The 27,315-nt window shown below is 32.6% G+C and overlaps 3 protein-coding genes across 6 annotated transcripts in view; all 3 read right to left on the bottom strand.

Moving 5' to 3' along the window:
• LOC119635246 (mitogen-activated protein kinase-binding protein 1) overlaps positions 1 to 18,266 on the bottom strand; it is a 39,781-nt gene extending 21,515 nt beyond the window's left edge. The window contains exons 1-2 of one of the 3 annotated variants that reach the window (XM_038029930.1): positions 18,019 to 18,266; positions 9,890 to 10,419 (exon numbers count right to left, since the gene is read on the bottom strand). In XM_038029930.1, coding sequence (XP_037885858.1) covers positions 9,890 to 9,961 — 72 coding nt within the window. In that variant the 5' untranslated portion in view covers positions 9,962 to 10,419; positions 18,019 to 18,266. Of the gene's footprint in view, positions 1 to 568; positions 679 to 7,187; positions 7,312 to 9,889; positions 10,420 to 18,018 lie in introns of those variants that run through there. The other 2 variants (XM_038029928.1, XM_038029931.1) reach the window with 2 other exon arrangements.
• A 4,312-nt stretch (positions 18,267 to 22,578) lies between these two features.
• On the bottom strand, positions 22,579 to 25,793 carry LOC119635541. Of its 2 annotated transcripts, XM_038030385.1 has the most exons (3): positions 25,090 to 25,730; positions 23,443 to 23,529; positions 22,621 to 23,367 (listed from the first exon to the last, which is right to left on the bottom strand). In XM_038030385.1, exons 1-3 carry the CDS (start codon positions 25,145 to 25,147, stop codon positions 23,018 to 23,020), a joined length of 495 nt encoding a protein of 164 aa, XP_037886313.1. In that variant the 5' UTR covers positions 25,148 to 25,730; the 3' UTR covers positions 22,621 to 23,017. The 2 variants fall into 2 exon arrangements, with proteins under 2 accessions (XP_037886314.1, XP_037886313.1); XM_038030386.1 differs by lacking the exon at positions 23,443 to 23,529 and having other exon boundaries at positions 22,579 to 23,367; positions 25,090 to 25,793.
• Positions 25,794 to 27,013: 1,220 nt separating this feature from the next.
• Positions 27,014 to 27,315, bottom strand: part of LOC119635407 — a 20,739-nt gene continuing 20,437 nt past the window's right edge. The window contains exon 6 of the mRNA XM_038030217.1: positions 27,014 to 27,049. Coding sequence (XP_037886145.1) covers positions 27,014 to 27,049 — 36 coding nt within the window. The remainder of the gene's footprint in view (positions 27,050 to 27,315) is intronic.

Genomic DNA, 27,315 nt, shown 5'->3' on the forward strand with positions numbered 1-27,315 from the left:
TTTTTAGTCTAATCTGTTTAAAAAAGAATTTTTTTTTAAAAAGACATATACTTAATGATCTCCTCGAATCTTCAAATCGCATTTCCTTTCATTCGATTCCTTAAACAAAGCTTGCAGTGGTAGTGGTAATTACGGTTGGCGAGCTTCCGAGCTGTAGTGTAGTGTAGTGCTTCCCAAGCTGTAGCTCTATCCTGTCCCTATCTATCCACCACTTTCTGCCCATCATCGTGTTTACATCCCTTGAGTGATGGATTAATCATTTATATTATATTATATTATATTATATATATATATATATATTCTAGAGAATCTTTAGAAGCTCAAAATTATTAATTATGATATATTTTAGCACATGTTACGTAAATTTCAAAACATAAGACAACCAAAGTGTTTTCATCGGGTCGAGCGATGACAGTGTAGTATAAGTGAATGAATGAAAAAAATCTCTTTGCGCTAACTGCTGAGATCGGAAGCGGTTTCATATATCACTTCGATCTACCATACATTACATAATATAACATAATTGGAAAGCTAGCTAACCAACCAACCAAGCTATATGAACAATTACCTCGTAAGCTATGACATCCTCTTTCCCATAGACTCGCACTGGCGACGAATTGCGAGGAGCAAACATATTTTCCAACACTGACAGGCGATGTTTTCGTAAAGCAATGGCAGATAATTAATTATTAACAACACGTAGAAAGTGAAAATTAAAAAAAAAAAAAAAAAAAAAAATTTCATTCAGCATGAAAGTTAGAAAAATTTCTCATGTTTTGTTTTTCTTTCTTTTTTTTTGCTTTCTGAAGTTTTTAAGAAACGCATTATCGAAATGTTTTGTTTACATTCGTTTTTATTCATTATTTATATTTATCTCTTGTTAATGATTATTTATCTGTTATTTGTTACGTCTTATGAATTTTTTTTTTTTTGCAATACTCTCCATATCAGCGGCTTGTATGTGTTTTTGTTTGTGTGTCACCATAGCAGCTTGAGGTCATTATCTGGTGTTTAAACTTAAAGTTATAATCATTATATACATGCGGTATATAATTATATAAACATAATCATCCGTCGACTTAAAAATAAGTATAGAACTTCTGTTCCATATTTATAGAATCGATTGAAATTGTGATATGCAATGCATTTAATATTAATCACCATCGGATATTATAATTCAATTCATTGATTTGTGCACATAGTACAATGAAAGCAATATGTCTTGTTTTTAGAAAAATTTCGCTATAAATAATTATCGGAATACGCCTCTATTTTTTGAATTTACACACATCATGCGGCGTACTTTGGAGTGCGGCCGTATGCCAAAATCGAATCTTTGTTAGATTCCTTCGTGATGCACAGATGCAGCAAATGGTTTAGCTTTTCTTGTATTTTAACGTAGAACAACGGACTTTACGTGAGTATCGATTTCGTTACAATAATTTCGAATATATTTAATCCGGACACCTAACCTAACCCTATCGATATACGTGCGTTTTATTTTATTTCATTTCTCTGTTCGAGCATTTGATCGATTCTCTTCTACACTTCGTTCGCGGTTTAAAGTTGCGCTTTTTTTCCTTTTACTCTCAGAAATAGAATTTTATTACTCTCAGCATATGACTGCTCTTTGGCCGATCTCCAGCAACACAAAACTATACTAATGTGTTATACAAAGCAACAACAAACTTGGATATAAAAATTATTATTTATCTGTTCTCAAAACATGCACATTAACGCACACCTTCACCCATATGTGGCGACTGACTAATACAAAAGCAGCGGCATTAATACTGTGTATTTGAAAATTATGGGCGAGAAAAGAGCAAGCAGCGCAGCCGCGACGTTTGCGCTCTACGCTTTATTCTCAAAATGGTATATAAACCGTTGAATTCGTAAAGGGACTAAGTCCACTTTAAAAGTTAGTGAAATTAGCGTAAAATAGAACGGACCTATAATTGATGGGGGCAATTGGGCAATTCTGATGTCAATAAAATCAAGCTGTTTATGACTCTGTTACATAATTCAGTTTTAGATGCTTCAAAAAACGTACATTTCAGTTAAAAAAAAAACGCACCGCGTCATAATAGACTACAACTTTTCTGCAGATAAACAGCTCGCCATTCAATAAGATCAGAAAACATCTTTGTATGATTTCATACAAACTTTACAATACACTCGCTCCTCTCTTCTTATTTCTCCGCAGAGAATATTTCTTATCTACATCTCAGCGAATGTGTTTAGTTCTGTAGTGTCTTTAGAGTGCCCACAATTTGAGAAGAGTGACATGAAATGCGCCTTGTGCGCTTTCCGCCGCTTACGTCTTTCGTTAAAAGTTAAGCTGGCGGTATGATATCTGACACTATTATTGTCAATTGCAGATGTATCTCTTTTAAAAGAAATTGCACTTTCGGCTACGCCGGTCAATGCTAGGTAGAAAGAGCCATAGCCTTCTTCTTCCCAATCGTTCATTTTTCTTCGCGACTTAGTCAAGTTATAGATGACATTCGTGTATAACCTTTTGTAAGTCTCCGATTTATTTTTCATCGCCCTTGTCCTTGATCGAATTTTGTCAATCGCTTTAAAGGATTTTCAGACTCGATATTGGCTCATAAATACATGCGTACGAATAAGTTTACTCTTTGACTTTCTTAACACATTCACATTCGCATAGAAAGACTAACTGAGGAGACTAACTGCTTTTGCAAGGACACTTTATGATGACCTTCCAATTATCTGCATTTTAACCCAAACGTAGGTCAAATAGGTCAGGTTTTAAATAGTTTAAGTCGTAAGTTTAATCTTTAAGTAGCTCGCAGAAAATTCTTTCCTACTAACATAAAACTGTTCACCGTAAATGATTGACAGTTTTTGTGTTGCTTACCTCTTTACTTTTCATCTCAATCTTATCAGCTCTTTAGATGACCAATTTTCTCTTTTTTTGAACTATTTACTCAAAAGGGACAGACGGACGTAAAGCAATAATAGCGCAAAAATTCTTAAATATATGTTGGATCGAAATGTATGCAAGCTGTTTGCGTCGTTAATTGCTGACCTTATTTTAATAAAGACGCGAAAAGACTGAACTTTCTATACTGTGTAGACGTGAGAATGTTTGTTCCTTCATTTTACTGTGTCCTTCAACACGAAAACTTGAAGCTCTTATTAGTGCTTCGAGGATAGAGAGCAAGAAGAATTTTAGTTGAGAGAAGAGCATCGAAATTCGACCTTAACCGAACAGCCCACTCCCTTGTTCCATTTAACAGTTTTCTTTGCATTGAAATCGAATTTTCCAATTATTCATGCACACAACGGATTTTGCATACGATCTCTTTTTTACTTTTAAGCACTTTGGCTTTATTAGTTCAACCACTTCTTTAAGTTTGCCTGCAGTTTTTCACTTTTCAATTCAATAAGACAAAAAAAAAAAAAAAAACAAAAAATGCAAAAAAAAGAAAAAGAAACCACGTTTTGTTTAAGACTCTGGCACAATGTGAATTATATTTTTGCACGGGAATATAAGAAAACGTATTTGTGTATGTGTGTGTGTGTGTGTGTGTGTGTAACTTCGTATATATGAATGTTTTTCAATTTTACACCATTTGTTGTGCAAAGTCTATTCAATTTATGAGACTGTAAGTAACATTCAAAAGAATTTTAAATCTCACTTATCTGCCTATGGGTCCGGTCCGTCTGGCAATTATTTATGTATGTATTTGTGTTCAAACTGCATGTAGCGATTTTTTACCTTTATCGACGAAATTTTACCTGTTTTGGTCCAGAGACGAATTTTTGCCTCGAACCAATTTTACGACTACGCCTCATGCAAAGCCTTATTTTAATAAAGCCTTTAAATGAAAAAAAAATCGCTTTTCTCTAAATTTTTCGATAAAAATTGCCGAGTACCACTATTTCGGCATATTAAATTGATATGAAACTTTTAGGTTCAATTTTTTATTCCTCTGCTATATAGATGGTTCTAAGACAAAAGATTGCAATTTTTAATATTTTCTGCTGAAAAACGGTCCATAATCATATTCGGACATAAAAATTAACTGTATCGAGTTTTCACTCCTCAGATTTGCTTTTCTAAATTCTTATGGAAATGAACACTTCTTTATTCGACAGCAAAGTCCAATTCTTCGTAACGTATAACAAAAGTAGGGGCGGAATAAGAAAAGATAAGATAAGAAAACTACTTTTGAAAAATTTGGACAATGTCAGTTCACGTTTTGAGCCGCATAATAAGTTCCATGATAAGTAAGCCGTCACATGGGAACAGAATGTAGCTTTCGTTATTTCATAGGACAAATAAAACAAGAATTGTGTTAGGCAATGGGGTGCAACGTGTTTTACCATCGGCCTTGCCCGACTATGAAATCTTTTTATGAATTTTTTTGCATTGTATACAACAATACTTTTAGTATCTGATATAAATATTTTATCACATGTGTGCTTCACGCACCAATCTTTTATTTTCACACACAGTGAAAATAGAATTCGATTCGCGTTTGAATTGCAACTTCCAAAAGAGGTTAATGTCAAGCGATTTGATTTATTTTCCGAATCAATTTCTTTTACATGTCCGAATTTTTCTTCTCGCTGAATTTTGGCGTAAAGTTAGATCGTGGCGTATGATTTGTAAAAAAAAAAAGATATTTTTACTATAGACACTTGAAATAGTCAAAGCCGTAACAATTAATTCCTTTCACCATCTCATGCAAATATACTTTAGAAATACCATTAGCCACATTCGGAGTATTCATCACGTGTTCACTGTTTGCTAAAATTAAAAAAATTAAGATCCTTAACGCAACGGGCACTTGCCTACTTACAAAGGAGACCGCATCAAAAAACTACCATTTTGCATATAATGAATATAAGTATGTATGTATTACCACAGAAGTGGTAAAGAGTATATAAATATTTATTTATTTTATGTAAATAGTCGGAAAATTACTTTATTCTTCAATATGTTCTCTTGTTTTAAGTGTTGTTACTCTTATTACTGAAAAATTTGTACCCATTCTTCATTTTCAAAGATTGCCAGTATTGTTCAAATTTAAAGGAGGCATATGTGGGCATAGATTGAAAGGATGTTATGCTTTGCCAGCTTTTTACCAAATTTTATTAATGCTTTTATTTGCTCATTCTATAGAATATTACAAGGTTGCAACAATTCACCAAACTAATAAAAATAAAATTTTACATTGTTACTTAAGCAAAACAAATAACTAAATACACTAAGCAGATTCGCCTGAACGGCCGAATAGGCAAGAGTCTTGACTAGCAACTCAATGGCTGTGGATTCAAATCTCGAGTGCAATAGAGTTTTCAATTAAGCCATAAGCTTTAAATGCTAGACCCTTAAGGCTTTAGCCTTAGAATTTATTCTCTGGCTAAATTAATAATAATAATAGTAATAATAATAATAATAATAACAATAATAATAATAATAAATGAAGCAGTTTTTTTTATTGAAATTGGAATTCGGAGTTGATGTAAATTCCTTGCTAGCAAGACTTCTGCGGTGTGATTCTTCTAGCAGTAGATGGATTTGTTCAGACTTATGTCTGCCATAGTTGCTTTACGAATTTTTGTTTGGCAGAAATATCGACAAATCTTAAAGTGAGCAACTTAGGATCATAGCTGGTATTAAAAATACGTACAAGGAATAATTTTATGGATGCAAAGACGATTTCTTTTTATGTCTCTAGCACGCGCGTATGTATTTACTAATGTTGGCTACACTGCTTTTCGGCGCTCCAGGGATGGCTATGCTATTTGGTCATTAACCGTGACCCAACTTCACTACAAAATTTTTTTAAATTACTACGTGTTAAAAAGTTTCTTCAGTAAAAATTGGATACAAACAAGTGAACCTAGTCGTTGCGCTTTTGTGGTTGACGTGCATGTGTAAGTTGAACGCTTACTTTCCGCCTATAAATTTAACCTTGACGGTAAAGTGTGTTAATGAAAATCAGGGTAAAGTCTTAATGCCTACAGTAATCTTTGCTCCGATATTACCTTTCTCGTCTTTACTATATTTTCACCTTCATCTGCTATACAGAGCTCTGGTTTAACATGGCAGCAACAATGCATATAGAACCAAATGAGAAAGTTATATTCGACGAAGGCCGAATCTCGCATACCTGCCACTATGTTTTTAGCATTCCACTCTCCAAGCCCTTTTATTTGATACCCATATCGCTGGTATTTTTACGCGGTATCTACCGTATTCATTTTAGAGTTAACCCATTTTTTAGGCGGATCTTCATTTTGAGGAGTGTTCAAAGTAGTCTTAAACATTCTGTGTTGTTTATAAGCATAAAAGCTCCAAAAAGTGAAAAAAATAAAATTTTATTACCCGTAATTTTGTATGGGCATGGCCGATTGATTCCATTTTTTGATCTAAAACGTAGAGTGTTCCGTAAAATAAATGTGAAAAATTGTAGCCGTCTAACTTTAATAGTTTCCGAGTAACGAGCATAAAACCAAAAATTTTTGTCTAAGAAAACTGGGTCGCGTTCAATTTACGCCCCACTACGCGCTTTTGCTCTGACGAAATTGGGTCATTTTCAATACCAACTTGCAACGTGCAAAAACTTCTAATATTTCTACCAAATTTGAAGTCGATATCTACTTTTTTTTCGACCGGAAGAGTCTCAACGACGACCACAGAGAGGCACAGATATGGCTAAATCAATTCAGAATTTTGCGCTGATCAAGAATATATATACTTTATAGCGTCTCTGGAAAGAAACAAAACCATCTTGCATAAAAAACTTGCTTTCAATATATATTCATTCAATCACAATTTAATTCCAATTTTGTTTGTATTCAATTTCAATTCCATGTAAGCGAAAGTGAATCTTCTTTCCAACTTTTAATATTTCTGACGGGAGCTGGGTTTTAATTGCGTATATGTTTATTAATTTGCATGTGAAAATGCGTTCTATCGCTTGGAAATACGCCTATGCCCGATATTTATAAATAATCGAATTACAAACTTTAGCAAGATTAGATTACATGGTAGCAAGACTACTTATCCGTTTATTGAGATACATATATTGAGACACACAGATACCACCTGGTTATCCAAAGGATTCTTCAACTTTTTATTTTATCTACCTCGATGTTTCCATCGAGTGATAAAATGAGTTACTTACTAAACACCAGCGACTTACTTTTTCAGAACGTTCATATTTGGCAGGAAATTTTGATGTTCTGCTTAAATTGGCGAAAATTGGGAAATAGAACGAAGATAATGATATTGATTTTGGCATCGTAGTCGTTGGTGGTGAAAATAATGTTTTTGAAGAAACAAATCAGTCGTGTTACGTATTCCGATGTTATTACATTTTAATATTGAAAGCAATCACAACAATTTTTAGTAAATCATTACGTACGCGCTGCGATTTGTTTAATTAGAAGCACTTTCATTTAGGATTTATTTACGTAAGCAATTTATGAATTATTCCGTTAGCTAATATAATATCACTTTCCACGCACGGGTTTTCCTCTTTGCAATATTTTTAATTTTGTTTCCATTGTGCAAAAGTAAGGCCGAAGGAGTAGAAGAATATTATTGTTTATGTTTTTATTTATAAGCAGTGATAAAACAATATTTGCGGGCATAAAGCTCCCATGTAACTTATGCGCAGCACAAGTTTTGAAAAACATATTACATTACCGCAATGTTTTCATTTTTTTAATTTTTTTTTTATTTTTATTTTTTTTTTTTTGTTCACAAAATTTGAGTATAGTTGTTAAACTCCTTCTGGAATAGTTATATTCAGGGAAATATAAACATTTGCCGCCATCCAAACTACACTATGCTCAATTGGCTCGAAAAATGTGTAAACGATTCTGAAAACATTTACGCTTCGTCTGTATTTTTGTTGACGATTTGACGAAATTGATTCATTTTGCCTTTGGAAATGCAGAAATTGAAACAGAGTACCATAGCTATACTTAGCAGCGAGTAAATAATCGGAAATTGGAAACGGACTACACATGATACCCACTACTAAGAATACACAAAAAAAAAAAATTTGTTTTGATTTGTAAATTACTATTATTCCAAATTTTCATACCCAACTGTCCGTGATGGACATATAACTTGCAGGCATTTTGCGAGAGAGACCAATTAAACGATGCTGGGGTATTCTGAGTTGTAGAAATTTGTTTACTTGTTTTCTGCCATTAAGATTTTCGCTAAATTTGTTTCTCACAATTACATTATATGTTAATTACAAGTTAGTTATTAGAATGTGCCAAACATTCAATTTGCATTTATTATTGTTATTATATATACACACACACACACTTTATGCTTTATGTTCTTTCGTTTCGTTTTATTCAAATGTTAAAATACAGCCGATGCAAAAAAGAACCGATTCAGCGAAAATTTATTTCGAAGCGATATGGTTACGCTTGTCTTTTCTTTTCTTTTTCTTTCTGTTTTCAGCCAATCAATTCCATTGCAGATTTTTTATTTACGTTTATTCCCTTTTTACTCGATGACATAAAGTCAAGCGAAATAAGATCACTTTCACAGAAATACTGCCTTCTAACACCCTCCGCGCGCACCTAACGCTCCAATACAATACTATGTTAATGCAATTATGCCCGACAGACTGCGCGGTGTTTTATGTTGAGGTGAACTAAAACCATACAACTGAAACAAGCTTATTCGTTGGCAAGAGTGCATGAAAATGATCAAACGACAAGCAGAAATGAAATGAAATGAAAAAGCACTAACAATAACGGCACGCAGTGGAAATTATTGTTTTGCTTAAGTACGTATTTTACAAATGGAAAAAGAAAAAAATACTCATGCATGCAGAGCCGACACTCATACAAATAAATGAATAACTACTTCTTTTGCTGCATAAAAACAGGAGGAAAAACAGCAGACTTTTATGGTATTAAATTTTCTCAACAGGTTTTTTAAGTATATTTTCATTATTTATCATAATATATATATCGGATATGCTGAGAGCGTTATCTTTCTCTAAAAACTTTTAGAAGAGTAAAAGAGAAATTCTTTAAATTAATTTACTGCTTGTGCGAACTAAACGCTAAGCAATTATACAGGGACCTAAAGCAAATATTCCAAAACGTATATACATACATGTAGTGGCGGCGCTTAACGAAGACTAATTCATATAAATGACAACTGAAAACGTTTTAGCCGAGCGTAACCTCGATCGTTAACAGCACTATGGCCTTCATCCAATAGAATTCTTCAGTACTTTTTTTTTGCTAAAATACCTTTTTTCCATATCGAGACAATGGAGACCTTATATGGAAGGGGGAGCAAATAAAAAGGCCCGCGTATAGCATAATTAATTTTCTTGCCAAAAATCTCACTCTTCTTCACCTACTTCGGCCCTAAAGTTCTAAAAATGACACTTCATCGATTACTTGTCATGATAACCTTTATATATTGGACAGGATATGAAACTTAGACTCGTCCGATCGAATTATTAGTACCAAACGATTTTCGCCGTTGAAAAATTCAAATTTTTTTCATTTAACATTTTTTTCATAATAAGTCATTATAATCGGCCGGTCCAATCCATTTTCAATAGGGTTGTCGTACTTGGAGAAAATCCCATCAAAATATCTCAAAAATTGTAGCTTACGTGTAAACACAAAAAGCATGATCTGATATCAAAACAATAGACGAACTTAAGTCGAGGCTTGGAAAGCATTATGGGTCAATTGATATAATATGAGTTGTATCAAAAGTCCGGAAAACAAGTCAGTATACCTTGCGTAGGGTATAAAAAGCTGATCTTCCTTGTTAACTAATTCGCGGCGCACTCAATGTTATTATTATTGTAAGTTTCATATTTGAATGTATGTATGTTTGATTACTTACCCTATCACACATTTGCTCTTCGTTGCGTTTGCGTCTCGGAGCGCGCACCATACGTCCATCTGTGGAATCCATGACGGCGTGTAAAACTACTTTCGCGTAATCGGAAACGTCGCTAACAATATCCACAATATCGATGAGCACATAAATTCCAAGTCGTAATTAGCACGAACATAAACCATACACAACACTTGTACGAGTAGTGAAAATGTCAGCATTTTGCATTCCACCTTCCACTGAAACGTTATCGTTAAATGAAAGGTGCATGTCTGCGCTTTTGAGGAATATCAATTCTAGTTGGAATATATTCTTAATTTCTTTTTTCGTTATAAAAATATGATATGTAATATGCAGATACCGACAGATGGCTTCATATCTTTCTTTAATTTTTGCGCAAAAATTGACTTTGTAGAGATATTTGCGGAGCTGCAACAACAAATGTACGCTATTGCTTTACTTATTTTCATATATGTATTAGATACGGTTCTTCGGAGAAGACATTGTTGGAAGAGTTGTTGTTTTTAATAAGAAATCTGCAAAGAAAGTTGACGATAGGAGTTAGTTTTAATGTCACAACTATTGAAAACGCGAGGATTCCGTTCTAAGTTCGTATGTGCGATATTTAAAATAATTGACGTCTTGGACTATCTCAACTAATGTCTGCACAGTTTTTTACTAAATTGCAACTCTTGTTGTTGTTCTTTAGTTAGTTATACAGTGCTATTGTGTTGATTGTAAACATTTTGATCATCACATTTTCATAATCGCATTCCCATGTCGTCCTGACACTCCAGCGTTGCCCGTTTAGAATAAAGTTATATATATGCTAGAATCGTTATCCATTATGGAAAACTCGCATTATTCGACATAAAGGGTTTCTCTTCAATTTTCAACGATTGTTTTTAAATTCATCCATAAATTAAGTGCGGCCGATGTCTAATTCTTTGCATAGGCCTTCACTAGCAGAACTGGAAATGAGTTCCATTAATAATCAATGAGAATTAATAAATTTTCGCATAAAAAGCTTCGTCACATCTAGAAAGAAGGCGCATTTCTAATGCGAATAAATACAAAGACAAATTTTTATCGATACGAATTTTGAAAATGTGTGACCTTGAGTTATATTACCATCCATATAAGGAGCATATTTTCGTTGCATATATCTTTCATGTATAACAACTTAATGCAATTGATTGATTGAAATTTCAATTTTTCTATCGTACAGGCACACGCTCGGTTAATTTTGAGCAGTTTTTCACCAAAAATGGGCAGAAAAAAGCACACCTTCTTAAATACCTCATGTGCCATCGCAATATACTCATCGATTTCTGCGGATGAAAATTTAAATATTCTTCCGCTCTAAAAACATGATATCAAAAAAAAAAAATTTTTTTGAGGGAAAAAGCAAATGTAGAAAGAACCTAATATATCTTTCATATATGAAATATCGCTTATGTATGCATATATATATATATACGTACACATGTGTACCATTAAAATGGCAGATAAATGAATTTTTTATAATTCTAATCAAAAAAAGCAAAGATTACTTTTCCCTCCCAGCCACGAAAAGTAATTTTCTAAATGAATAACCAACAATTTTAGTAGGGAAGGCGGGCGGGCAGGTTCAAAGTTTTCGTATTTTACGCTAAATAATTGATATTTGATTATCTCTATATTGGGGTGAAAATTATTATAGTACCGTAACGGAACCGCTAATTATTCTGCCATAATTAAGCCAATTTTTACAAGTCATTAACCGAACTGAATTAAATTGAGATTTAGATAGAAGTAAGGAAGATGGCTGAGCTCGAATTTTGTCAAATTTCATACATAGCCAAGCACAAAAATGTACATACACCCATGAACCAAGCAGTATTCAATATTATGAAAATGATGAGTTAGTTAGAACAAGAAAGTCGTTTAAATCGACGTAAGTAAGCAAACCCAAGGTTTACTACGAACATTTCCATTTAAGAGAGACGTTGCAGCCGAGAAAGATTATATAATAGGACGCTGGTATTTAACACCAATATTCCCTGAGCACTTCTTATTGAAAGTTCTTTTCATATTCGTAAAAGTTATCAAGAAATATTGGAACTATGGATGTTTTATAAACTTTTTTTTTTTCTTTTAAGTCAAAAGTTCAAAAAAGTCACATTAACTCATGCTCAATCAAGCTGGTTCCAATGTTAAATATTTCTACACAACTTTTTCTAACAGCATTGATCGAATCTTTTTATACTTGGAACTTTTCATTCGAAATATCCGAAAGGGATAAAAGCAAGGAATTTCCAATGCCAAGGAAGTATTTATTTATAGCTAAAGCGAATCTCGTTAATATTGGGTTTTTGCGCTAGACAAAAAATAAACGCTTAAGTAAACCTAGTCCATTGTCCAAACATACAAATTTATTTTACTATCTTGTAGTACACTAGGGATTACATATTAAAATATTACAAAAAAAAGCAAACAGAACATTATTCCAATAGAAAAGAAAATTAAATAACTGCAACAACTTAAAAAATTCTTCTTATTCGTAATCTATTCATATAGGAAAAGAAACGAAGAGAACAAACAGCATATTATTAAAAATTAATATTTAATGGGGTGTGCTTTCTGCCTAATAATGTCATTTAAACGCGACATATTTTGTATAATTTTTCTGGCGTAGGAAACAGCGACCTTACTCTATCCTTCTTATAGCCTATTTTTCAGATCTTGAACCGAAGAGATTGAGCATTTTCGCACCCGTCAGTTTAATTCATCCCACATATTTTTGATGAAATTCATGCCTGCTGGCTGGGAAAGAGGGTGAAGCACTTTAGGCAAGTTATATAAGAGTCGTTCTTGAATTAACCGGTACTTGTGCTTGAGCTCGTTATCTTGATAGAACGGCATAAACACAAATTTTTCGACTTCATTGGCTCCAATGCGTACGTAACACGGCCATTGACATGCTCGGCATAAGCTTTTGGAACAAGAACAAAATAGGAAGCTAAGACTTGAAAGTGTTTCTAAGTTCACTAAGTCTTCGCTGGGCTTTGGGCTAGGTCGGTGGACTAGGTTTAACAAGCGTTTATTTTTTGTCTAGCGAAAAGAACGAATATTTGGAGAAATGATCAAATTTAAGCTTATATCCAAAATATAATGAAAAACTTTAAAAAGTCTTGGCAACACGGGGAACAAAGCTCGGTTTAATAAAGATAGAAAACTCTCCATATTAGCAAAACGTTTGCAAAATTCTAAGAGATCTGTATTTTAAGCATTTGTCGAATGAATACATTTTTAAGAACATGTTCAGTAGCTTTCTCCGAAAGTAATACGATATGTGAAGACAAGTTTTGCCGTTCCTGAAGTAACCATTCACTGTAAGTAGGCGATATTTCCAACATAGGTGCATGCGATACCGATTCGATCTGGATGTATGGACCACAAATTGTCTTAATATGAACTTCTCAATTCTGGATTATTGAAAACATTGAACGGCATACGTGCACTTTCACGCCCCACTCGCATGTCAGAAATGCGATATATTGGGTTAGGGTTTGTGTTGCAAGCTATAATGCTGATCAGTTTCTTTATTCGGCAAACGTTGATAGTGTACATGCAGTTGTTGAATGAAACCCGTACATAGTCGAACGTGATGTTCATTCTTCCGTATATTAAGACGAGTATTGTAATTGTTGCTTTGTATCAATCAATTAATCATTAGAAGGCAGAATTATTTTTATACTCGCATTTAATGGAAGAAGTATATAATTTGAAATATTTAGACGACCCATGACTTATAGAAGAATGATGTTAGGGTCTGAGGAGATAAATTTTTCTTTTACAACAATGTTATATTATTGCGACTTTCTACTGACAGTACAGCCACCACAGAATTGATTGAAATGAAATATTTTCATTTGATGTTGGCAACATCTGCTAAGTCTTTATAGACGAAGGTATTGTTCGCTTGGTAAACATAAAAGTAACTCAGGCTTATCGACTACATCATAAGCGGAATTTAATTAACAAAGCGGATAATTTATTTTCAAGCCCTTAAAACGTTAGACATTCAATAACCAAATAGAGCACATTGAAACTAGTTTCAGATTTGCAGGTATAGAGTACGCGACAATTTTTATAAACACATCACATTGTACTTGTTCAGACAAATTGCCAAATATGCGTCAAAATATGCAAAGAAAAAAAAATTCAATTTTAACTGGAACCGAACTATTAAGATCGGGTAACATATATTTTCAGGGCCATACGGGATGAAATATATTCCATTTCGTCATACGATTTAAATCGCAGCGAGTTATTTTTCAAACCGATGATTGCGATTTTGGTTAGCAGGATTTGCCTATAACCGAAAAGAGATCAATGTCAGAACGCAGTAAGCTTCGCCTATGCGCTTGTAGCGACCAAATTAAACTTAGAAAATATTTTTGATACAGAAATTAAGCAACAATTCGTTCTTTTATACGACACATTCTACACATTCTACAGTATTACTTAAAAAAACTCAGCCATGTGCGTATGTTTATAATGGCTGCACTTCAAACTGTTTACATTTAAACAATTTTCTAATATATGTCAATGTAGTATACAACTTATCTAAGTTTGTAAATATTCTGAATATCTTATATACTGTAGCTGCTTATTTTTTTGCGTGTCTTTGCTAATACCCGTTTCGTAGTGGAGTTGATTGCAACAAATAGCATATGTTTTAAACTTAGATAAGATATATTGAGATTTCTCAATACTTTTAACGAGATAATTTGTCTTACTCACTTCGCTTATTATTATTGAAAGTTCAAGAACCAAACACGTTTGAACCACTATAAGGCTTAAAAGTTCTTTACAGCCTATTATTATTATTATTATTATTATTATAAACTTAGCCAGAGAATAAATTCTATGACTAAAGTCTTAAAGCACTAGCATCTAAGGCTTTCGGCTTTATTAAAAACTCTACCGCACTTGAGATTTGAATCCACGACCATTGAGTTGCTAGTCGAGACTCTTGCCTACTCGGCCACTCAGGTGGCTCTCTTTACAGCCTATTCTAAGCGTTAAGTTGGAAACTTCCTTATTGATCATTTCAAAGAAAGATTCAAAATAATTCATGTGAGAAATTTTTGACAAACTTTCTATCGATATCTGCTATCTCTATGAGTTTATATAATGCATTCGCGTGCAAGGGAGTTTCCATTAGCTTCCACATATAACTTCTTTATCAGCACAAACAATGATTGCAACATCTTCCATATTGACCGTTTATTTCTCAATCTTGTAGAAACTTGCATTTGCCAGGGAAAGAAATTAAACTTTATTTCGCATTGCATTGCATTGCATTGCATTGCAACGATAATTGCACATGCCGTAAAAAATGTGGCTGGATAATTACCTGTTAGAAGGACGGGTTTATTTCACCTTGGTCATCACTGTTGTCCTCTTTTTTTTTACCTTCACATAACCGTAGATAGATGCGCATTTGAGAGAAAAATGTTTTTAGAGAGCACAACTATCTTTATAATTTTTGCAAACACCTCCAAAAGGAAAATGCATTTCATTGCATTATTGATTGAGACAATCATATATAGTGATATTCAGATGTGCTTAAAGACCTTTTCATAATTATTCATAGAAATCAATTTTAGTACAGCAACAAATTGAATTTATATTTGATCTTAATTCTGCATCAATTTACGAGAGCAATATAGCGGAGGGTATTCACATTTCGTCATAAACTGTGTTTACGTATTCATGTTATTACGGAATTGCATCGCTGTTAATAACAAAAACACGTATACTTGTCTCACAATATTTAAACAACTTTTTCTCTGTGGTTGAAAGTTTCATTTCACTGTATGGCAGCACAGAAATTTCATCTCTTGGAATAAACTCAATTGAATTGCTATAAGTATGAAAATTTCATATTATGCATGTATATATTTTAACTTCCCCCCCCCACCCAGCTAGTCTGCATACAATTACATTTTATTGACTATCAGAGTCTCATTGAAGAAATGTTTATATGTTTATATGGTAGTGGTGTTTAATGAGATCGCTTTTAGTGTTCATTTCTCTTGATGTAACTTTCGGTCTAAGACAACTTTTTATAATTCTATTGTTCCAATGAATAGTTTTCTGGAATGGTATTTTCGTGTTTAGTTTTGAATATTTTTCATTGTTATTCAAAAAACAAAAGAAAACTTGTTTTAGTAATTGTAAAAACACTATCTTGGGCCAATCTATACCATATTATAATTTCGTATCATGTGTGTGGGAATATTTTAACGAGTTTTGTAATTTATTCATAATTATTTGCATTTTTACTCCTCCTCTTCTTCCTCTTTTTGTAATTTCTTCTTTTGTAATAGATAATAGTTTTTCTTTAATATTAATTTTCAAACCGTCAAAATTCCATGCCACCGGTTTTCAATTAAATTAAGCCCAATTTCAATTTTAAAATAAGGAGAAAGAAAGAAAGCTCCTAAGTACTACTAAGATTTGCCCAATAATAGCTATGCCCCTTAAGATTTAACCTCCACGCACGAGAAAATAGTGTTCATCGAAATTTTTCACGGTTACACTTTCTCTTCTTCGAGACTTTTTCAATCCTTCGGCGTTCGTGTTATACTCGCTCACTTAAACCATTTATCAAGTCAATCTTCTAAGTATATTAAGTACGTATTTCAATTCTGGATTATTCATTACTTGAATTGTAAAAAAATGATGCACTAATAAAGTATCTTGCGGCCGTTTTTCACCGTCACCGTCATCTTTAAAATAGCAAGTTACTGGGCAATCGCAACTTATCCCTTAAAAGGTCTGCTAAGCCTAATAACAATAAAATAATACTTTTTGACGTAAACTCCAATCTCGACTTAATCACCTTCTTACTCTCCATACAAAATATTTATGTATCATAAGGAAAATCATTGTTTTGTATGAATCAATGAAAGTATGATTACTATTTTAGGAGAAACACGTAGTTGCGTCTGATCTGCTCCGTAGTATGACAAATAAGTTTTACGCATCTTCTTCAAATTTTTGACTGAAAGTTGCGTTAAATTCCTCATTATCCTAATGTACGAACACGCTAAGGATGAACACAGCAAGCAAAGCAGATAGGATAATTCTGTTAATCTAGATGAGAGCTTTTACTACGGCCAAATAAAAATGACTCTATATATCCGTCTGTCCCACTACATCTACGTACGAAGTTTCGTTAGAACAGTATTAATGCAAATAGGCAGCATCAGCACAAGCACAGCTCATTTACATGAGCGAACTACCTATTAAATGTGAATTCTATAAGATCGTCATTTAAAAAAGAGCAAAAATAGGCAATTTTCTCCCAAATTGTAAATTTTTCCAATATAAATCAGTTGTGACGAATAATGAGAAAAAAAGAGCTACAGAAAGTTTTGAGATCCGCAGCATTAGACAGACAGACATTTCATTCACTCTTTTCGATGCTCAAGCATATACTTATTTTGCAAATTTTTCACGCACTCCTAATCGAATATGATACCTTAATAAGGTGAAGTAAATCATATCTTGATGCATTCATCGTAAACTTTGCCGCAAATGCTTTGCTTTGTTTTTTTTTTTTTGGTAATGATTCCTGAGCAAACAACTTGACAGTCACATTTTTTCAAAACGAAGGACTTCACCTTTATTGGCGATAAGTTAAGTAAAAAGGAATGTTTCTTAATTTCATTTGAGTACAATTTAAAGTGAGGCCGTGACTGCAATCACCCATACATTTTGCAATTTGTTATGCCCTTTTACGCATTGTTGTTACTTTGCTATTTTATTTTTACTTCCTCATTTCGTACACAGGAACACTACCCGGACGTAGTCATACAACTAAATCGACTCGTTACGAACAAAGAAGAATGACAATTGCCTAGCATATCTTCCGAAGCAGGTGTCTGCTTTTAATATGTTTATGTATGTGTTCTGCTTCATTTTATATATTTTGTAGACGACGAAAGTTGAAAAGTTGCTGCTATGCAAAACGGAAATTTATAATCGAAACACGGTTGTTGATTTTAGAAAAAAATCTTCGCATTCTAAACTTTAATATCAGCTAATCGCCTTTAAACATTCAATGCAGAAACACTTACACTGCTCACTTTTTTATATCCAAGTTTAATCCACATAAAACCGAACACAAAATTTTCGTGCACACGAAAAACGTTGTATAATGTATAAACGACAGTGGTTTTGATTATTTATCACATTCTCACATCATTTTATCTTGAAACCGAAAATGTTGTTTGTTATTTCAATCTCAACTTTTTTGCAGATAAAGTTTCTCACTTATATAAAGTTTGGAATAATATTTATCCATCCGAATTCATATGTTTATTTAATTATATGCGACACTTTCCTTATAATTGAATTAAATCTTTCCACGAACTTATGAGTGAAGAGTGTAAATTCATACTCTTTTACAAAATACACAGAGGTTATACCTCTTTACATAAATATAAAAAATCAGTGTTACCAATTAATCAGATCACTTGTCAGCCTTATAATCAGCGAGGGTGGTTCATTCCAATAGTTTCTTTCTTAATACAGAGCTGTTATAAAAGCCACTCTATGGGAATTGTAGTATAGTTTAGGATAAAAAAATTTCTAATTTTTAGTTATTGTTGCACATGTTTATTTAATATTTTTAATTAATCATTTTAATAATATATATTTTCAATTATTAATATCTTAAATAATTTAAACGGTTATTCTAATAATAATTTTAATTTTTTTATTTATTTATTTTTTTTATTATTTTGTTAATATGTATTTTAATATTTCTTTTTTTTATTATTATATTGTTAATATATATTTTAATATTATTTTTTTTATTTATTTTATTAAAAATTTTATATGAATTGTAAAATTGAAATTATTGCAACCCTGTTAAAAAATTGTTATTTTTGTAAAGCTGTTGATTGTGTTGTGTTGTAAAGCGAGTATCATGTGTGGATGTAGCTGCAAATTCCAAGTTTTAAATGTAGTGAATTAAGGTGATCAGGTTGTATTTTATAAATATATAATTTGACAATAGTTTTTTTTTCTTCCGTTCAATAAATCATTTTAATATTGTTAATGTTGTATTGATTGTATTTGACAAATACACGAAAACATGTAAATTTATTAAAGATGGTCACGTCCTGTCACCTGGTCACCTTAACTGTAAGTGTAAGATTGCATAGATGTGCTGACATTTTCAACGCTTACAAGTGTCGTCATAGAAAAATAGAAAAGCCAAACCAAGCCTCTTCATTCTGAAATTTCTAGTCAAAAAAAGAAATGCCAAAAATGTGAATTTGAATCGTATCAAAATATTAAATTAAAGCCTTCTTTTTTTATAATAATTTTTAATGTTAATAAATTGAGTTTAAAATAATTATCAAATTAAACTAAAGTATATACGGAAAAAGTATGAAGTATGAATGGGTGAGATTCCATTATAGGCTTTTATATGATTTGGGATTTGGGCGAATAACATTTTTATGTGGCAAATATGTATTGTGATAGTAATTCGCAACACAAGCACAACACAAGTAAGCCCGTTTTTTTTATGCATTTAATAGATTTCGTTTACAATGGCACATGAATAAATATCTTCACGCCTTCTAAACATTTGAGTGTTCGTCGTAAAAAGTGAAATACAAGAATACCAACCAATGTAAACATACATATACATCTCAATGATTGCACATTCAATTAAAAAAAAAAAATGACTGACATTAAACTCATCAGTTTTTGGAATCACAATACCGACAGCCAAACTAGATATAGTTTGAATGTATGTTGAGTCAATTTCAAAAAGTTCATCTAAATTGTAGTGTGATCGCATGTCGTTATATGCATTCACTTTGAAGTGTGACAGAATTATGCAAATTCAGCATAATCCTTTTGCTAAACCAAAAATGAAAATTATATCACACTTCACCTTATTGCATTACGAAATGCAATACGATGCCTAGCACCACAATTAAAACAATTATTATTTGTTTACGTTAGCATAATTTAGTGTACAAAAGAACAACAAAAAAAGCTGTTTCATGCGCCCAATAACATAGATAGGGACTGTTTCATGCCGATCTCGATTGGCATTGACTTGGCGTTCTGAAGCCGAGCAGTCAGGGTAAAACACCGCAAAAGATCTGGTCACACTCTTTGGAAATAAAATAAAATATTAATAATCAAAACAAATTTAATATTACAAAATACTAAAGCCAAAGATTTTAGTAGAGTTAAGTCGACCAGGGCAAGATTCGCTCCGCAAATGAAAATGTCTGCACGATAGTGTTTTATAATAGATTATTCTATTCTATAATAAATTTTAGTCTCTTGTGTGATCTAAAGATTAGAGTAGGTCTAATGATGACAAATACTATGAAGTTTTGTAAATTGGTATAGTGTAGTTAGTTAATGAAAACTTGGCGACTGGTTAGATTAAATGAAAACTTTTAACACATCTATCAAGTACAGAGCAATATATTAAGAAAATTTTTTTTATATGTTGGCTGAACACTACGCGGAATTTTCATTGTATTACAAAACAAAATTTTATATCAAAAAGACCTCCAAACAAATTGACGGTGTTTCATCGTTGCAATCCCTAATAAGGAGAATACAAAGTAAGCGTAGTTCCTTACATCTATTTGAATATTTGATACATATGTATCATTGACTTCATGCCTTTACAGAAAATTAGTGTAAAAACAGGCAAGCGTTTGGAAACTGATTAATGAAAATAAGATTTAAAAAAGTGTTGTGATATTGTCGCAAACCCTTCACTGTTATTCATTGCTACATGATATGCTTGTTTCGTAAAAGATTGGCAAAACGGGGGTCCAACCCCAAACATGCATCATTGTGTTAAAATCTAAATGATACTCTGATATTACGAAGAAGTTCAACGCAGAAGCCTTATGCAGAAGGGTATTTTTAAAATAAGCCACCGACGTTCAAATTTAGCATAACAGATTCGTATTTCAAATCGTTTTTGTTGATCGATTTTCATGTAAATGGAAACAATATAAAAATGTGGGCAAAATGCAACAACAATATATACACTGTACTACTTTTATAGCAACAAAAATTCATAAGATCTTACTTTTGAAATGTAAACAATGGCACGTGCATGACAAATGTAAACAAAAATCATGATTTGCAAAACAACCAAACACATTACATGCTTTGCAACAACAATCACATAACGTACCTGCTTTTCAAGAATAGAATGCAAATGAGAAAAAAAGAAATATTTTAAATACCACTCAATATTTATCTCTTTTTCGCTCTTTATAAAAAGCCCAGACTCCTCCCTCCATATGATTCAGTAATTTAGTAGCTTCAATGGCTTCCAAGCATGAAAACACATATAAAATAAGTAATTAACTATATAATACTGAGAAAAAAATTCGGAAAACTGTCCACTATTTTTTTCTTTGCCGTTATGTGAGTAGGCAGGACGTTAATAATATGTTAGTTGCCAAAGCAAAAATTCCAATATCTTTGCTTCGATATGCTTTCTCTCTTTTGTTGACGCGAGTAAAACGAATTTTTAAGATAGCAATGCCAACAACCTCCTAATGCTGCCAAGTATTCGAACTCGCCGATTAGTAACGATAAGATGTTGTTGCCAGATTACTAGAACTCATTTAAATTGTGCGATTAGTGGTGAGACAGATTTTGAAATTTGAAATTAGAAATTTGTTTACCTTACTACAAGACGATGAGAAAATAACAAATAGAAACAGAGAGACACTTTAAGCTTGGAGAGACAAATACTTAGCATATTAAACATATTTTTCAACGCTCTTAGTTAACTTAAAAATTTCTTATCCGCCGAGTAGCCGAAGGGGAGGAATCTCGACTAGCAAGTACAACGAATTCTCTGGTCGTACAACGAATTCTCTGGTTGTGTTGACATATTTTTTCTTTTGTTTATAACAGACTTTTTTACACAATTTTTAATGAAATTTTCAAAGTTGCTTTTTTTTTCTTATAAAATGCCAAAAAATAATAATAATATATCCGCCTGAGTAGCAAGTAGCAAGTCAATGGTCGTGGATTCGAATCTCAAGTGCGGTAGAGTTTTTAATAAAAAAAAACCGATAGCCTTAGATGCTAGTGCCTTTAAGAGTTTAGTCTTAGAATTTATTTCTCTGGCGAAATTAATAATAATAATAAAAATTTCTTATCGTTTAACTGAGGAAAAGCAAATATATTTTTGTTTTTTTGGTTATCATGTAAGTAAAACTCTTTTAGACCGATTTTTAATTATATTATTTAAACGATAATAATTTCCTGAAGCTATTCGAAATTGTCAGTCTAAGATCTTTGCGATAAAAATACTAGTCGCAGCTTACCTCATAAAACTTGTACGTTAAAACGTTTTGGGCAAGGCATCAATTCTACTGAAAATGGATTATGTGCATACATGCCATATGAGGGAAGGATTTATTTTAAAAAATGTTATATGCGAAGATTTTCAATTTCTATAGACATATTTTGATTTAGTAGAAGTGCTACAGAGTGCTTCACTAGGTTTGCGTTGTCACAACATTTTAGCTTAATTTTATCACTTTTCAGGGTGCTTGCTTTTTAGTTCAACTCTACGATACTTCTGACATATACGTAGGTGATCCTGTTTTTCATCCTATATGAAGAGAAAATGTAATAAAGTTATATTGAGTAAAACGATCGTTTGTGTAGTATCGAGTGTTGTTCATAGTCATGAATATTGCGTAGTCGATTACGTCATGTCCAAAAATCAACCAAAATGGAAAGCCCGCAGTTTGATCCAGAAATTATAAATAAATAGAACAAGGCATCTTATATAGTCTTCAGCTTTACTATATTTTACATTGTGGGAATAATGTTCATAATACTAGTGCAGTTAGGGCTGTCTTTTATCTGTAAACATCTATGGCATTTTGTTCACAAACTACTAACGGCTTTTCCTTTCAACGCAAGCTATAATTTTGGTGATGATGGACATTGCAGCCGGATGTAGGCGCCTTTTCTTTTGATTGTCTAATTATTTTATTTTGTTTTAAAGATTTTAATTTTCCTTGCAATGCATTCACATGGATGAAATATTATTTATGCGGTGGCCATTTTGTGTAGCATTTTCAATTGTTTCATTACTTTGTCTGGTAGAACTGGTTTCTGGGGCAATATTTGTGAATGTCTTGTACCATCTGTATTTTTATTTTCACTCTCCTTTGTCCATTTCTCCAACCAAGTTGCCGGCCGTTTTTCAGTGATCGATTTTTCTCGTAGTATATCCTCTTGTTGTTTTTTATTCACATGACGCTTGTTAAAGGCCGAACCATCCGTTGAGTCTTGATCCCCTAGAGGACGGGTTTCTTTTTGCGGTCCCAATTCAAGTAAGATTTGAAAATCCGCATGTTCTCCAAGGCGAAAACCAAATCCCAAACGGGAATCTGTGCCTATAAAAGTCACAAAAAAACTTGAATATATAATAGTTTGATAAGTGGTACGAATAAGTTTTTATAAAAATATACCTTTTTTGATTGGCGGAATATTCGAATAAATCAAAGACAGAATTGAAGGCAGTTCCTGTGGTACGATCAGTGCATTAGAAAAGGCAACTAAAAGAGGTATAAGGAATTTTTTAAGTGAAGACAAGGAATTAATTGAAAAAAAATGTATTTAAGAGGAATTTTGAATACCCACCGCTTCTGAGATAGGTTTATATAAAATATAATGAAATCTTTCAGTTTCTTCCTACTTAAGAAGAGCGCTTGTAATCATATATAGGAATCAAGAGAGTTTATTGCAGTAGATAAAGAACAAACTTTGCGACCTTTCCCGAATAGACAAGTTTTGGAGTGGAGTGTATCTTTGCTAACACCATTACTATCAAATCAAATGTGATGCGTTTGAAAAATGAAAAAGTCCACAGGCAATCAAAATAATGTACGTGAGGACATTGGCACTGGACTTGTGTTTTAAAAATGGCCAAATTCTGCAAAAAATACTCTGCATTTTAGCTACTTGGATGGAGGTTACTTAGATGCAGGCGTCTCGCAGGCTTGCGGTCAAATTGTTTGTGGGGAGAACGCTTTTGCATGTTAAAGACGCGTCTCGCTCGGATCGATTCGAACCATTAGGGTTCATCCTTGTCGAAATATTTCAAAAATTGCAACTTTTACCTTGATCACAAAAACACATGGCCAGATAACAGACGAACAGACAGGCTTGTACCGATTTAGAAAATGATTCTGAATTTCTGATTGATATAATAAAAGTTGGGTCTATCTGAAGCGCTTTTGGGGATTTATATACATCCGCAGTAGCTTAATGTACCCTGCACCGCAAATGGGTATAAAAAGAGAGAAAAAGTATTGAAAGTTGTTTGTTCAATTTACAGAAACGAAATAAACAATGGTTTAATGTAAAGGCAGTAAAACTAAAAGCGAAAGAAACATACACTCGAAAATCACTACGTATAAGAAGGGAAAAGCCGATTCGCACGATGTAGAAGAATTAAGATCAATATTCAGTCAAAATCAGAAGCAAACAACCTTGACTTACTTTACTAAGACAACGGAATGTGTTAGCTAACTTTTTAAAAGCAAACTCATTCATTTATTTTTTGCTTTTAATAACCACGAAAGAGGGATTAGTTATATAAATTTTATCGACCGGTTTGTAACAACCAACAATATGTGCGTAGAAAAGATTCGGAAACCTTTCCTTTTTTTGTTCAGAGTCGACTTAGACATACTAAAATCTGGACTTAGTGTTGAAGATATTTCCAAAATTGTAAAAAAAGTAACTGAAAATTCATGAACTTATGCTTCTACATCTAAGTTTCTTTAACGTTTGAAGCAGAAAAAACTATGAATTCAGTCATGACAGCACGCTCAATAACTTAGACTCGGGGTTCGAACATGAAGGTTTTGAAACAATTCTTCCCAAAGATGGCTTCATCGGTTCATAAAGTTGATAATAAATGGTGAAATCTGAACGCTATTCATATATCTTGTAGTGCTTTAGAGGTGAGTACCTAAGAATCGCTTTAAACTGAACGGACCGCTAATACCTGTTTCTTAATAACCAGTTTTTCTTTGATCAATTTTTTTTTGATAACTTTTAAGGTTTGTTTACAGCGACAAACAAAAAGGCAATCATACGCATGTACTTACGGTAAGCAAAACACAGAATTAAGAAGCTCAAAGAAGAATAAGCTGAATGTTGCACCATCACGACTGCTTTGTTTTTTAAGAAACATTCAGCAGTTATTTATTTAAATATGAACATTGACCATAAATTAATTATTACGTAGCAGATGCAATAAAATTACGATTCGAGTAAATATGTCAAATTATCGGATGAAGTTATCCAAATGTAAGTCTCGGAAGCAAATTGCGCCAAGAAATTATTTTGCATTTGTCTCTCCCACTCACTCACTCTCTCTTTTTTTCTCTCCCAACGTCTCCAAAATGGATAAATCGTACTTTAAATAGTCAAGTGGTTTTTGTTGTTGGCAAACACTCTCACTTTTCAACTTATGCCCGACTTGGTTCGCATTTCACATTATAATCCAACTTAATTGTTTGCTTTGCTTATTATAGTAATTGAGCAATAGCTATTAAATGTTTACTTTTTCGTTATTAAACGTTTCTTTTGCTTTCTTGAAATCTTTATTTTTATCTATCAAAAATCTTCTCCTACAATTGACTTTAAGTTGCTTATAGTACCACTTCTGAATAAAAACTGAGTATTAAAGTTTTTAAGCAATAGTCGCAATCGCTGCATCAAGGGAAAAAGCTGTAAAAGCAATTGGCCGAAGTCCAAACAAAGTCAGAGTCACAAACAGTGAAAACAACGGTATTGTTTTATTTACACGTCGTATTATGCTCGGTAGGTAGGTTGAGCAATAGCCACAGAAAACTACAATTTACTTGGTTTTGCGACTTCACCATTAGCCCTCACATTGACAACTAATTCCATTGATGAAGTCAACTAACGTATTCGTTACTTTCCTTCCATTTACTGCACTTTAAAAACCGTTTCTTTTCCTTTTTGACTACGCTGTTATAATCCATATTACTATCGTTTTATTAGTGGTATGTGCGTCAAGTGTACATTTTTCAAGTCATTAATGCTTACTAAGCATCTCCCAATTTTTCCGGGAAAATTTAGTAGGCGCATGCGCACTCATACCTCTCTTCTTCACCGGAAATGGCGTTAGTGACGAATGCCAATTCATCATGTGTTTTTTTTTAACATGTTTTTTCAAATTTATTCTAGCTTCTCTCACAACCCTGTTTTAAGGCAAGTCGATATTAGAGAGCTTAATTGGAACTGCTGTTTGGGAATTAAAAATAAGGATAATTAAGGTCTGTAAATAATAGCGTGTGAGATAGCGTCAACCTGACGGATATTATTGCCTTGCATTCATTCAGTAAAAGCTTTCTTTTTATTTGTCGTTTTCGTAACATAACAGCCCTGTTTTATAATAAAATTACCATTGGAGAGTTTTATTGTGAATCTCCGCTTTAATAAATTTTATACAAAAGCTCCATAAAATGTGACAAGAACACAAATTCCTAACTTATTAATTGTTTTAATTTTAACCGCCGACGACTAATTAAGAAGACCTTCCCCCAAAAACTCTGCGGTTGGACACCTAAATTCTTTTTTTATATTATTTTAAACTTATTTGGCATTTAAGCCGCTTAGTTAGCATAAATATCTTGTTTACAGCTGTCGACAGTGAAAATTTCAAAATGTTGGGAACAGCAAATAATTATTTTCCATCCTTTTAACTTTTTGTGCCTTAAAATAAAAGGGTGTTTTCAAAAAGGAATTAAAAAAATTTTTTAAAAATATTAAAGGAAGAATTGAACGGTTGTAAACATGTAGTTAAACAAATTAAAAAATTACGATATCTTGTTCTTCTCTTAATTTATTTGCTTTACATAGTTATTCACACACCAATGACACGACAAACAAAACGGCGTTATTGTCTCGAATAAAAAACTTTATTCCATATCAGTCTGTTAAATGGCTGAAAGCCTTCAGCAGAAATTCACTTTCAATTTGCTCCATTTTGTAAAGCCACGTCTATTTTCCAGCCAGGATTTTCATAAACTGATAATCCTGTTTTAGCACGAAATAGATATTGAACATCTTTTTCCAATAAATTTCCAAAGATAAGTAAAATATTCCTTTTTTTTTGTAATCGTACAAAGGATGATACCAAACACCGCATATTGGAATTTAAATAAAACATTTATTTTCAGGAGATTTTTAGTTTTTCTTACAACTTTTAGAAACATTTTTCGCATGATTACTAAGTGTAAGTAACTTATTTATACGTTGCCCTGCAAGTAAAGTCTATGGTAGAATATGATGACTCGAAGAGA

The sequence above is a fragment of the Glossina fuscipes genome, unplaced genomic scaffold (assembly GCF_014805625.2).
Source record: "Glossina fuscipes isolate IAEA_lab_2018 unplaced genomic scaffold, Yale_Gfus_2 26, whole genome shotgun sequence".
Taxonomy (NCBI): domain Eukaryota; kingdom Metazoa; phylum Arthropoda; class Insecta; order Diptera; family Glossinidae; genus Glossina; species Glossina fuscipes.

Bases quoted from the DNA above. Each gene is read 5' to 3' on its own strand.
- LOC119635541 (XM_038030385.1), bottom strand. From the start codon at position 25,147: ATGGTGCAACATTCAGCTTATTCTTCTTTGAGCTTCTTAATTCTGTGT. The intron at 23,530-25,089 runs GTAAGTACATGC...TACCTCTTTTAG, and splicing joins AATTCTGTGTTTTGCTTACC to TTGCCTTTTCTAATGCACTG. The intron at 23,368-23,442 runs GTATATTTTTAT...TGACTTTTATAG, and splicing joins TATTCCGCCAATCAAAAAAG to GCACAGATTCCCGTTTGGGA.